The 13,955-nt window shown below is 39.3% G+C and overlaps 1 protein-coding gene across 1 annotated transcript in view; it reads left to right on the forward strand.

Annotated features, from left to right (window-relative positions):
• Positions 1-13,955, forward strand: part of NBAS (NBAS subunit of NRZ tethering complex) — a 272,797-nt gene that overhangs the window by 160,009 nt on the left and 98,833 nt on the right. Inside the window, exons 36-40 of the mRNA XM_033124755.1 lie at positions 4,175-4,342; positions 7,181-7,294; positions 7,612-7,735; positions 12,366-12,442; positions 12,774-12,911. Coding sequence (XP_032980646.1) covers positions 4,175-4,342; positions 7,181-7,294; positions 7,612-7,735; positions 12,366-12,442; positions 12,774-12,911 — 621 coding nt within the window. The remainder of the gene's footprint in view (positions 1-4,174; positions 4,343-7,180; positions 7,295-7,611; positions 7,736-12,365; positions 12,443-12,773; positions 12,912-13,955) is intronic.

Raw genomic sequence — 13,955 nt, forward strand, 5'->3', positions numbered from 1 at the left:
GGCAGGAACCATGCTGTATTCACTGCTCTATTTTCAAACATCTAGAACAGTGCCTGTCACTATTATGTTTGATGTCACAAATATTTGATGAAGAATGAATTAAATAGGAAGGTAAGATGTGGATGGGGATAAATTATGTTATTACAGAGGGAAGGATATTTGAATGGGGTCCAATTTAGTAAGTTCTCAGTTCATTGGTGAAATAAGGCAGATTGCCTTATTTGTCTTTCTTTTCTAATATATCGTGAGTTCCTTGAGAGCAGGGACCATAGTATAATCGTCATGGTAACCCTGTTGCCTAGCACTGGGTCTTAAACATCTTACGCGTGCCAGAAATATGTGTTAGTAAACTTACTTTGTGAATACACTTAGAACCCAAGATGGTTTATCAAAAGTGATTCAAAAATTGGGCACGGAAAAAGAAAGTAAAATATATTTCATATACCTCTATTTTTCCTAACTAGTGGTCTCTTAATCTAGGACTAAGAATGCTGGAAGATTCAAGCAGGGTTTGCTTCCTAAAGCCCCTGAAACAGTGTGACAAATGTGGGGTGTGCGTGTGATTTAATGTTCGTGTGTGTGCACGTGCATGTGCATGACGCTTTCTGGGGGAAGGACTAATAGCTTTCATTAGAAATGTGTGGGGACCCACGGCTCCCAAAGGCGAGAATATGTGAATTCATTTTAATTAGCAGATGAATTAAAGCAGAGTCAGACTTTAGAGTGATTTACTCCATGGGGCATTTTTCTACTGCTTCTTCTGATAGGTACTTCTGATAAGGAGTATCACCAGTAACAGAGATTGCATTCATAGTATTTTGAGTTCAGGGTAAAATTTGCTGTGTTAGGTACAGGTGGATTATGTAAGGATATGTCGGAGGAGAAGGGCTAGTGGTTGAACTCACTTTGAGCCGTTTGTGATCCTTACTTCGTGGATCCTACCAGCAGCTCAGTTTATGGTAGGCAAACAGATTTCTCGGAAATTAACCCTTCTATTGTCAGGCACGGGAAGAAGCAGTTCCTAACTAGATTATTCATTAGATTAATTGGTCAGCATGAATCATTTCTGTAAGCCAAGCTTGACACGTGGAACTGTCCTTGTTCTTGTGAACCCGTTTGGTAAAGGTGTCTATTGTAGGATTTGAAAAATATTATTAGTGCTTAGTGAGTTAACCTTTGAGCTATGTAAAACACTTGACATTAATGAGATTTCATGTTAAATTTTATGCTGGGAGTTGTTGATTTGGTTTGGGGGATTAATTTATTTTTGCTGTTATACACTCAAAATTAATTAGCAGTGTGCAGCTATGATTATAAAAAGTGCCAGCAGTAATAATTTCAGGAGTAAATTTTGCTGAACCTCTACTTTCTTTTCCTATGACATGAAGTTGAAAGACAGCTATTTTGCTCATTAATGCCTCTGGTTACACTATAATCTTGGTATACTGCCCCCAAATTAAATCTTCTCTGTGGTCCAAATGAGCTTTTTATTTTACTATCTCTTTTGTAATTCTCATTAGGGGGATCTCTTACAGAAAATCCTTCTACTAGTTACATTTCTGAGCTTGTGGATTTCATTTATCTTCTGAAACAAACTTGTAAATTTCACATGTTTTAAATTTCCATTCTTGAGTTAGCCATCTTGAACAGAAGTAAAGTTTACGTTCATTTTATGAAATGGATAGTTGTTTTATAGCCTGCATTTTTTGATATCTTTACTAGATTTGATTTTCCTCTGAATGAAGTTGCACTCTGTTTAAGTGACATATTTCTCACCATGTTTATATTTTTAGTTCTATATTTGGATTAGTTGATGACATTCAAATCATTCGGTACACCTTCTCAATTAAGAAGATTCTAAAGTTGAACAGGAATTGAAAATGTGACATGAAATCTTATTTGAATAACATTTAGCTACTATAAGCACAACATATTAGGCTTTAGAAAATGTACCTTCACACATTTAAATAGTGCACTAAAACCAGACTTCTTACAGATATCTACAGATACAAATGACACATTAGGGATTTTCACGTACTCTCAGGGTATAGTAAGAGTAAACATAGTCCCTGCCCTTGAAAAGCTACTGTCTAGCCGGGAAGATCAACAGACGAAAAACATCCTAATATCAATATATTACGGTAAGTGCTTTAAAAGTATGCATATAGTGCTGTGAGTGCATAATAGAAGATAATACACTATCTTAACAGAATTTTATTTATAGCAAAAATATTACATGTCTTGGAAAATATAGAACATGTTTGTGACCTTGTAGAAGGCAAAGATTTCTTAAATACCATATGAAAAATACGAATCATAAAGTGAAAAAAACTGATAAATTGGACTAATTTAAAATTTAAGAACTTCTATTAATCAAAAGACACTATTAAGACAATGAAAAGATAATCTGCAGACTAAAAGCAAATATTCACAATTCATATATCTACTAAGGGATGTGCATCCACAATATATAAAGATCTTTTACAAATGAGTAAGAAAGACTGACATCCAACAGAAGAATGGGCAAAAGACTTGAACAGAGTCTACACAAAAGAGGATACTCAGATCGCCAATAAATACCTGAAAAGGTCTTCAACTTCATTAGCTACTGGAGAGATGCAAATTAAAACCACAAAGAGACATATCATTATTACATACTCACTAGTACTGCTAAAAAGAGAAAAGGCACGTCATACAATGTGTTGGCACGGATGTAGAACAACCAGCTCTCTTGTAATTGTTGGTTAGAGTATAAATTGGTATAACCATTTTAGGAAATGTTTGGCACTATTTATTAAGTTTGGGCATACTCTAAGTCTTAGTAATTCCACTACTAGGTGTATACGAAGGAATGTATATGTTCACTAAAAGATAATTACTAGCCTGTTCCGTGCAGCACTATTGGGATTAGCTCCAAATTGGAGAGTACCCAAATACTCATCAGCAGAAGAAAGGATAAATAAGTTCTGATACATTCACACACTGGGATACTGTCACATCAGCAGTGTAATGAATGACATTATACTTAACAAGGAGTTGGGCAGTTGTCATCTACTTGCAAGAATAGGAATGAATTTATGTTGGATGAAAGAAATCAGAGAACATAATTCCATTCCCATAAAGCATAACAGTGGGCAAAAGTAATTTATGCTGCTTTAGTTAGGGTAGTGTTTGTCTTGGCGGTGGCGGTGGCTGGAAGTGAACACAAGGCCAGTCTGGGATTCTGCTGGCCTGCTGCTTACTTAGTCTTAGTGCTGATTATGTGGGTGTGCTAACATTGATCCAGCTGTACACTTAAGGGTACACAGTTCTGAATGTATTTTACGTGTCAATAAAAAGCTTTTTAAAGATCCCTGAGCCCAGATTAAAGCCACGAAGGGAGAATATTTGCTGGCGGTGTTGTCTCTGCATCATGGAAATGTGCATAAATGCTGTCCTTTCCCCCCAATGTTTTGAAGTTTTCAAACCATCTTTGTGAGATTGTAGTAGTTTTATAATGTAGAAGAATAAGTGACCTTAGATAAATATAAACCTAAGTGTGTGTGTGTGTGTGTGTGTGTGTGTGTGTATGAGAGAGAAAGCTATTGCCAGTATGTCAAAACCCTGTAAAGAAGAAGTGGGCTGTACATTCCAGAGCCAGACCTGGTCAAGAAGAGCGGAGACACCCCCGGCCAGCTGCCTGGGGGCAGCCTGTGCAACTTATTTGATCTGCAGTTTATTCTGTGTCAAATGGTATTTTAATGCCTACTCTGCAATGATATTGTAAAACTTAGCATTGTTCAAATGAATAATTTATTTCTTCTAAATAATAAATACTTTAAAATGTCTTGTCAAAGAAACAAACGTGAGTGTATCTCATTGGTAAGATATTCAGTCGGAAAAAAAACAAACTCATTTTTACCTTATAAATGTTTCTGAAAGTGATTATTAGAGTAATGCACTAGGATGAGTGATGCCCTGTGATGTCTTCACTTTTACTGAATTTTCTTTTGTAAATGATTCCAGGAGGTACAATATACCAGTAGTGCTTGGTTTCACGTTTCTGTTTTATTGCCAGCAAAGATGGATTTTCCAATTTATCTTCCTGTCTGATAATTTTGAGTAGTCACGTCATCATGCTCTATTCTTATGACAACACACATTTTGGCTCTTGCCCTTTTGTCTTTTAACATAGGAGGAAGGAAGTGTTCCAGGCGGCAGCTCTGCTGACCTGCTGCACTGGACCACGGCGACCACCATGAAGGTTCTCTCCAACACCACGACGACCACCAAAGCCGTGCTGCAGGCCGTCAGTGACGGGCAGTGGTGGAAGAAGTCTCTGACGTACCTTCGACCCCTTCAAGTGAGTGACGTATCTTCCGTTTGAAAATCAGTTCATTAGCACTGATCAGTAGTTTTCACTGTTGTTACAGCTTTATTTTCTCTAGAAGGTAATCTCTGAAGAAGTCTAGGCTTCTCATCAGATAGAGAATGAGTAATTTATTTTATAGAATGTAATATACTCCCACAGAGTAGTTGCAAAACACACTGATAGGTATTTAGGTATGGTTTAGTTCATGTCAGAAGTCAAGTTTTGGGATGAAAAGGAAAATGATTTGCTCAATGCTTCCGCACTTTTGCTGTATTTCTACAGGTCAGGGGTCGAGGAAAAGTGCTAGGAGCCAGCTTTAGTGCTGTCTTAAGTTTGTTCGGGCTGCTCTAACAGTAGTACCGTAGATTGGGTGGCTTAATCAACAGATATTTATTTTTAGTGTTCTGGAGGCTGGGAAGTGCAAGATCAAACTGCTGGCGGACTCCGCATCTGGTGAGGGTGAGGGAGGGTCTGCTTCCTGTTTCTTAGATGGCCATCTTGCTGTGCCCACACCTGTCGGCAGGGGCGAGGGCGCTCTCCTGAGGCCCTTTCGTAAGGGTGCTCGTCTCATTCATAAGGGCTCTGCCCTCATGCCCTACTCACCTCCCAGAGGCGCCACCTCTTAATACCTTCACAGTGGGGATTAGGATTCCAACGTCTGAATTTGGGGGGATGTAAACATTTAGTCTTTAGTAGGGTCCCTGGGTAAAAAGAACATTTTAACTGATTCGTACATGGTTCTGGAAGGAGAGGTCAGGACAAGCAGTGGATCACTTGAGTTTGCTTTTGGTGATATTTCAACTCATTAAAATATCTGTTATACCTGCTGTCTTCTCTGCATTCTCACACTGCACTCTTTAGTCTCACACGGGAAAAACTAAGAGGGGAAAAAAACCACGTAAGGTCACCCCAAACACTCACTGGGCATCTCTCTCCTTAGTTAGTTAATTCACTTATTCCACAGATACTTAGCAAGCATTTTCTATGTGATAGATACTGTGCTAGTCCCTGGGGATGGGGAAACACTTCAGTCTAATCTCCTTCCCCTGTGGAATCTATATTTCAGTGGGAGAGACAAAGAAACCAACAAATAAAATATTTGTGCAATAATGTGATGGCAAGTGGTAATGAGTACTGTGAAGAAAGCTTACGCAGGGGAAGGGAGTAATGAATGGTAGCGGGGGAGTGAAGTTCTGAGTTACACAGGGAAGTTGGGTTTCTCAGAGGAGCAATCACTCTGAGCAGCACCCCCACTGAGCCAGGCAGAACAAATGGAAGACCTGTTTTTTTGTTTGACGTCTTTGTGGAACAGAAAGGAGGGGAGTGTAGTACGTGCAGAGTGAGCAATGGGAGATGAGATCAGAGGTGGTGAAGAGGCCAACCATACAAAGTCTCATGTGGACCATGACAAGGACCGCAGATTTATTCTGAGGAAGACGGCAAGCTGTTGGAGAATTTCGGCAATGCAGTCGTGTGATCCAGCTTTACTTTTAATAAGATCCTTTGACTGCTGTGTCGAGAGCTAACACTAGTGAGTCAGGGTAGAAACAAAAAGACGTCTCTATTGCAGGTGAGAGATGGTGATGGTTTGGGGTAGGGTAGCCAAAGAGGAAGTGGGAGTGGATGGTTTGGGGATGTATTTTGTGGAGCTGCTGATTTCTGGATGTGAGATGCAGGAAAGAGGAAAGCTAAGGATGACAGCCCAGACAGTTCGGTAAAAGGTGACCCCGTTGACTGAGACAAAATGTGCTTGATTTTGGAGTCAGTCTGTACATCTCTTATTATTGCACATATCACACTGGATTATGATTATGGTTCCTGTTCTGTCTTACCTGTTGGGATTTTTTGAGGGTGTATGTCTCAGATAAAGGGCGAACACTGTGCCTAATATATTGTAGTTTTTAAGTATCAGTTGTAATTTTTATCATCATTTGCAGCTGGAGTTTCCTCGTTTCCTTAGGTTATGCTTGGCATAAAGTCAGTGCTCAACAAACGTTGGAGGAATGTGTGAATGTCTTTTACTTGACTCTTCCAATAAAGAGCTTTACAACCTATGTGAGGAAAGCAAAACATAAAGACAATTAACCATAGTAGAGATACTAAAGTACTTGCTAATGAGGAACGCAGATGATAAGTCCAAAAGGCATTTGTGTGGGTCATAGTTGTGGAGGAGGCGGGAGGCGGAGGGAAAGACTGGAACGTGAATCCATCGTGCCTCCATGTGGTAAGGTTTCAGCAGGGGAGGTCTGAGGTGGGCCTGGAAGGAGGGTGGGATCTAAGTCAGCATTCAGCATGGACAGTACCCTCCTAACGGAAGAAAGTCATAGAGGTTGGATGCATAAAGGAGGCCAGTTTGGTTGGAGTCATGAGTTAGCCTTTAACGTGAATTAACGTTGACTCACTTTGATGTTATTCTACATAGTTTATAGACTTGATACTGTTGGCTGTTTCCATTGTTCAATGCTACTGAAGCTTTTCTGAGCAGGGGAGCAATATGTACAAACTGATCTTTTAGGAAGGTTCTTCCGACTAGTACAGAAAACTCGCCATATGTATGAGTATGACTACAGTTGCTTCAGTGTTTGTGATTCATTGATGTCAGTTTGACCAGGAAGAGCAGAAAGCACTGCAGTGTGAGGGTGGGTGCTGCTCTGAGAGGGGAGTTAGGATTCTTACATTCTCTGCTGGTGTCTGTCACCCTGACACGTTCTCTCTAGATCACACCATGCACTTTGATTGTTACCCCTGAAATCCTTCCTTTGTCCTTCCCTCTCTCTCTCCCTCCCCCACTTTCTTTTTATCTACTGTTTTTCACTTTGTTTTATTTAGGGGCAAGAATTTGGTGGTGCTTATCAAATCGGAACCATAGCCAATGAAGGTCTAGAAAAACAAGGCTGTCATCCTTTCTATGAATCTGTCATATCCAATCCCTTAGTCACAGAGGTACGTAAGAACATAGATTTCACTGTCATGCTGTTGTGGACATTTCAATATAAACAAAAACTAAGATTTTCCAGAAAATATATTTCTTTAGCTTTGCTCTTAATCATGTTATTCATTGGTTTTATGTGATTTGTTACATATATGTTAACACAGATTATGAGATTAAAATCTATTTAAAATTTTACATAAAACAATATGCTTTAGTAAGTGAGAAGTTATAATTCAAGTCACCAGAAGATATAATTGTGTTTTCTAAGACTATCTTCATAGAGAAAAGGAGACTCTACTTAAATGGTGTAACTGCTTCTTTTGTCTAGTCTGAAGTAAACTATGACACCTATCAGCATGTCCCAGCAGAAAGCTTTGCAGAAGTGTTGCTGAGAACTGGAAAACTGGCAGAGACTAAAACTGAAGGAAAAGAATTATTTCCAACAACAGAAGGTATGAAAGAAGGTTCTAGTTCCTTTACAGTGCGTAACTCATATTAGGAGAGCAATAAGTAAAACTATAAATGAATGAGAGTTAGGAAAAACAATAATACATTTTTCAGTAATTTTGAATAGCTTAACTTGACACCATCATTCATTTATTTCAAACAATTTTTGAGTACCTTCTGTTTTCCAGATATTTAACTAATATCGAGGATTTGAAAGGATACATATGATACAATTCCTATCCTTAGGTCGCTAATTATGTAAAGTGATTCTTACAGTGAATCATATCAAGTGCTCAATAAGTCTTTCTTTCTCCTTTTATGGGTTAATAACTCTTAACTATTTGCTTCATAGAATGTAGATGTTTCTACATGGTGGCATATTTTTCCATGTAGAGTTTTCTGAAAATAATTAAATATATGCCAGTTTACGTTTACCAAAGACACCTTTCCATTTGTACTTTTTTCTCTTAGGCTGCCAAACTTCTTTTCAGGGTAGTTTTCTTGACTATTTTCTTTCATTCCCTCTCTGCTCTGCCACCCCTAGTGAATACCTCATGATCCGAAGGCTGCTGGAGTTCCAGCAATCTCGTCTACATTCCAGGCATTAGGAAGGAGGAAAGGGTGTGGGGAGGGACTAATAGCTTTCATGGCAATCCTAGCCACATCTTCCATGTGCATTACCTGCCGGTAGGCCTGGACGATGCTGTCTTTTAAGTGAGGACATTGCTGTGTGGCATAAAATTTGGGAAAATGTATACAGGGAATAGAACTGCCGTTTTCTTGGAATGTGATACTGTAACTTATTTTTAGGTAATCCTTTCTTTCAATCAATATTTACATACAGTTGGGAAGAGGGGACGCAAATACCATTTTCCTATCCACTGTGTGGGCCTGTCAAATACTGGAGGTTTTTACTATGTGTACCATTTTTCTTCAGTTCTGACATGCATGTTTTTGTACCTCTTATCATTTCTGAAATAAGGGTATATATGGCTCACTGCTGATGAGTACATTTATGTTTTATATATGGAAGAATATAGTTGCATTGCTGTTCCCCCTTTTAATTATTCTTTATTTTTGCTTTTCTTTTTAAAATTTTGTCTTTAACTATCTTTCCCCCCCAATTCCATAGACATGCCCCCTTGCCCCCTAATACCATAGACATTTTTCTGGGATTTGCAAATTATTGTAATTCCTGGAGAGAAGAGTATTTGTGGGCAACCAGTAGAGAAGTGAGGCAAGAGTAAGCTGGGAAGACGTGCAAGGCCTGTGACCAATAAGTGAAACGCTTTAAATGAGCCCTCTACTGAGAGCTCTAGGGGTTTCAAGCAGAAGGACATTATTTCGTGTTTCTCTACTTCAGTTTCCTTATCTATAACATGGGCACAACGGCTTGTTCTGTCACTGGACGGTTGCTGTCCAGCGAGGGCTCCCTCTTGTGTGCCTTTTCTCAGACTAGTCTGGCCTGCATTATCACCTTGTACTCTAGTCTCTCCAGTCATGAGTTTCCCTGGCTTTCAAGGCCTGCTACTGTCATTCTGCATCCTGGTTTCACATTAGAATCACTTAGGAAAATTTGTAAAGAATACTGAAGCCTGGGATCCACTGTAGGCCATTTATTTCAGCGCCTCTTGCGTGGAGCCCATGCATCAAATATTTTTCAGAGTTCCTCGGGCGATTCATTTGTGAGACCACGGTTAAGGCGTTTGGAAGTTTCACTTAATATCAGATTCTCTCCTACCATCATATGTCAGCCGTCATAAGTCTCTTATTCAAACTCGGACACACTTGCTTTCCGAGCCTCTCACCTGGCAGGCTGGGGAAGGCCTCCTAAATCTTTTATGTCAGTGTTTGGTCTCTTCAACCTTGCAGGTCAAACCCTGAGTGCCATGTCTATTGCAGACGCTTTTACAGGGCTGTTGTAACCCTTTTACAGGGCTGCTACAGGGTTTTCTAAACGGTAGGTGCACAGTCAGTGTCTCTTCGCATGAGAGTAAATTCAGTGTGTGTATAACAGTCACTGGGGCAGGAGTCGAGGCTGAGTTTTTGGTGAATTGGAATGCAAGTTCCCAGGGCGTGTGTGCTACTCTCAGTGGTGTCTGAGACTTCAGCAGACTGCCGGGTTTTTTCCTGCCCCGGTGTTTATTCACATTGTTTTTTCTGACATTCAGATGTTAATGTTTCACTAAGGGAAAGAATTCCTTAAAGTATTAAATATTAAAAAAAAAAAAACTGTTGAATTGACTGGGAAAAACATTTTAGAGCACCTACTGTGTATATTAATGGATTTTTTAAAAAAAATGCAGAGGTAATTTTAGTGATCATCCCTTTAATTTACATTTGGGTTTATAATTTATGAAGCATTTTCATAAACACTGTCATATATAATGTCGATGGTATTAATACATCTGAAACAGATGTCTTTGACTATTGTGTAGTACCAAATATTTGTCAGAAACTCAGCAGAATTGAAGAGTTATATAGGTTAAATGACCCAAATTAAAAATCGTAAAACTGTGATTCCTGTCTTTGGTTCAGAAGTAGATGATAATACAAATTAAACTTCTGACTTTTTAGAATTTTTTAATACAGTTGATGAAAGGTTTTTATGACGACTAGCTGAAGAAAATTGATCATTTATTTAGCTAAATGAATGATTTAATGGCTAATGATTTCCAAATCAATAATATGGGCAGCTTTCCTCTGTGAGTTTAGTTTTAGAATGAAATTGATCATGGCGTGCTTTCCAGAGGCACTGATTTTGCACAGATTACGCATAGATTTGGTCTGATTCGAGCTGTACAACTTTTTTACAAAATGCATTCAAAGTTTGAAAACCAGCATTGCAAATTAAATTCCTGAGTAGATAAATGTAGGGCAGTCCTTTTTTTTTAAACTATATCTTAATGGTGATATAAAATCACTGTGACTCAGTCTGCAGGCAGCATGACATCTGGGGGTTCCCAGTGAGACACCCCCCCCACACACACACTCCCCTCCCCCACCAGGATCAGTCTACTTCAGATCCTCACGGATAATTTTGTCATATGTTGCTTCAAAAGGCTTGCAGATTTAAAGACCGAGAAGCTTTCTGTATGTGGGGTTTGAGTTGTACTTTGCAAGAATCCTGGAGTCTCAGTGAAGGCTGCCCAGAGGTTGAGTGAGGATATTGTTCCCCCACTCCGCCCCAGTTTCCTTTAACAATCTGTCTGTCTGTCAGGAGGGGCTCTGGGCTAGGTAGTTGGGTGGTAGAGATTAATGAGCTGTGATCCAGTTGTAGGGAAAAAAAGATTTTATGAGAGAACTTCACCAACATTTGTGTTAGGGATTAGGGAAGAGATGGGAGGCTTTTCCTTCCAGCCTGAGGTCGTAGGGTTGGTGGTATACTTGACACTGGTGATTTCTAGTCTTGGAGGATTAGGGAGGTCATGGGCTTTGTGTGGCTGGAAACTCAGCTATCTGAGTGCTGGAGACGAGGCCGATGCAACTTGTCCAGAGTACCTTTCAAGAAACCCCATTAGGGAAGTAAATAGCTGACAGGGAGCTTGTGACACAGTTATCAGAGAGAATTCCCCATGCCCTCCCCCTGCCCAGTATTTTTTAAAAATTTTCAAATAAACAAAGAAATTGAGAAAATTCTATAGTGAACTCCCGTATACCCTCCATCTAAGATTCTAAAATCAACATTTTAGTATACTTCTCACCCCACCACCGTCCCTACCCGCCCGACTGTCAGTTAAACTCAGATTATACAAATGACTTAAATTCTAGCTCGAGTAAGGCACAATTAGGAAGGTAAATCTTCTGGAAAAATATTATATGGTCTATTTCTAAAGTCAAACAGCATTTACTTTGGATTATTCACATACTGTTCTCCTTCATTCGTGCAGATCTGTGTTCTTTAAAAATAAGGGATTCACATTGTGATTACGTATCTGGTATTTGTCCCTAAGTCCTGAATGAATGGAATATGCCCTTGTTTATACAAACTGCTTATAAACAGACTTTATTGGCAGTGTACGCTCTTTTATTAAAGCTATAACATTTACAGGTTGTCACTTATATAAATTTTTTTGGTGGAAAAGATGTTAGTAGTTGGGCCATTTTAAGATATTATATAATCAAAGCAAGAGACTGATTTTGTGGATTGTGATGAAGAGCGGTATTCTTGGAAGGAACAAAGCCATGTTACCATCATTGTAGTAATCAAAAGATTTAGCCTAACTTTGCACTCAGAAAGCTGTTTGTTGCTCTGATCTTTCGTACTTAACATGGTCATCTCCTACAGTAACTGTCATATAAACATAAGTTTATAGCGTGACACGAGTCTTTAAAACCAAAAGATCAGCTTTAAGAAACCATTCTCATTGATTTATTTGCACTTAAACTTTGCAGCTGCACTAACAGGATTTCCTCATGTCTAAGTGACAAACAGCATCATTGATCTGAGTTACGGAGGTTACCATTTAACATAGTTTCATGTGTATTTAGGTGGTGTTGAATAGACCCTCCTGAAGGGTCTTAGAGAGTCCTCTGAAGCTAATTGTTGAAATCATAGAGGACGAAAAACATGGTACTTGGTAACTATGAATGCCATATGGGTCCTCACGTAAAATAATGCAGTGTTTTTTTCAGTTCTCTTGCAGCTAGCAAGTGATGCTTTACCAACTGACATGACCTTGGCTCTCGCTTATCTCCTTGCCTTACCACAGGTAAGTTGACCCTTACCAAGAAAGAAAGACGTAAAAATGAATGAACTGAAAATCTGTGGTATATTATAATTGTTTATTTTACATCTCTATCTATCTAGAGAGTAAATTCTACAGTATTAGCTGAAATGTTGATTTTTAAATCGCTTTTGCATGATAGGATCTGCCTTTATAGTGTCTTCTGAATTTTAATATAGTCATATTAAACTGAGCTTGAGTTGATATGATGGAAACTTTGAACCAAAATTCTATAGTAATGCCTCGATACGTAATGGTTTGGATGATCTTGCTGCTTTCCTTTCCGCTGAGTTAATGCCATCATGTTCCCTCCTAGGTGTTAGACGCTAACAAGTGCTTTGAGAAGCAGCCCCACTCTGCTTTATGTCTCCAGCTGGCAGCATATTACTATAGCCTACAGATCTATGCCCGACTGGCTCCATGTTTCAGGGACAGGTGCCATCCTCTTTACAGGGTAAGTCCTTTGGTTTCCATTTTATTAATGGCAGAGTTAAACTTTTTCTAAAATGGACAGGTGTTTACGTCTTCGAAAGTACCGATCGCTTTGTACCCAGCGGTGTTGTGAGTGGCTGACAGCCCTTGTCTGTTCTGTATTAGACACAGTTCCTTCTCCAGGCATCAGGAAGAGGTAGAGTTTTTCATATTTATTGTGAATGCAGCTTCTTCCCCTAACTTTTCTGTCATTTACTTTATTTTACAAAGTTCTTAGGAAAGGCTAAAGTAGTAGGAGAGGCGAAATGAAGAATTGTTTTCTTAATTCACTGTCCAAAAGGAAGATGGCTCTGTCGATTTTAGGAAAGCAGGCAACGTAATTCTTTGAGCAGTGCTGCACTTCTGTGTTTCTTATTTTTAAGCCAGAGTTATGAGGGAAGTAATTGTACAGGTGAAATGTTGAAACATACTATGCTTATTTGACACCAAGCTTCAGACACCTTTTATATAACGTCATTGTTCATTTCTGAAGGAAAGCACCTACGCATGGCCTCAAGTTCATGCGCTTCCTTCTGTGGACACAGATGTGTTACAAATGCCCCTGGAAAGGCACAGCCGTCCAGGTTTACTTGTATACACCAGCTTTAATTGTCAGCATTGGGAACTTACCTACTTTTTGTACTGGATCATTTTAAGAGATCCCACTTTAGGAGTAATAAGCAAATAGATCACACTTTCAAATCCACTTTGTGTACAAACCCAAGGATCAGATTATATTGAGGCAGGAATTTTCCTCCCTTGATCCAAAGTAGACTGTAAAGAAATACTTTCACGTGTGTATCAAAGTTCTAGCTGCCTCAGCCATCCAAACTGTACCTAAGAACCTATAAGTATATGAAAACAATTGCCTTCGTGGCAAAGGTGGTGGCTGTCCTTCATCAGCTTTTATTTAAACAGAGGTGGGGGTTGGGGGGCCCGTCCACGCAGCACAGCTAAGCTCCGCGCCATCATCGTCGTTATTAGGTGTGTGTTGTTCTCAGACATAGTTTTATGATGACGTTTGGCC

This window comes from Rhinolophus ferrumequinum, chromosome 13 (genome assembly GCF_004115265.2).
Source record: "Rhinolophus ferrumequinum isolate MPI-CBG mRhiFer1 chromosome 13, mRhiFer1_v1.p, whole genome shotgun sequence".
Lineage (NCBI taxonomy): Eukaryota > Metazoa > Chordata > Mammalia > Chiroptera > Rhinolophidae > Rhinolophus > Rhinolophus ferrumequinum.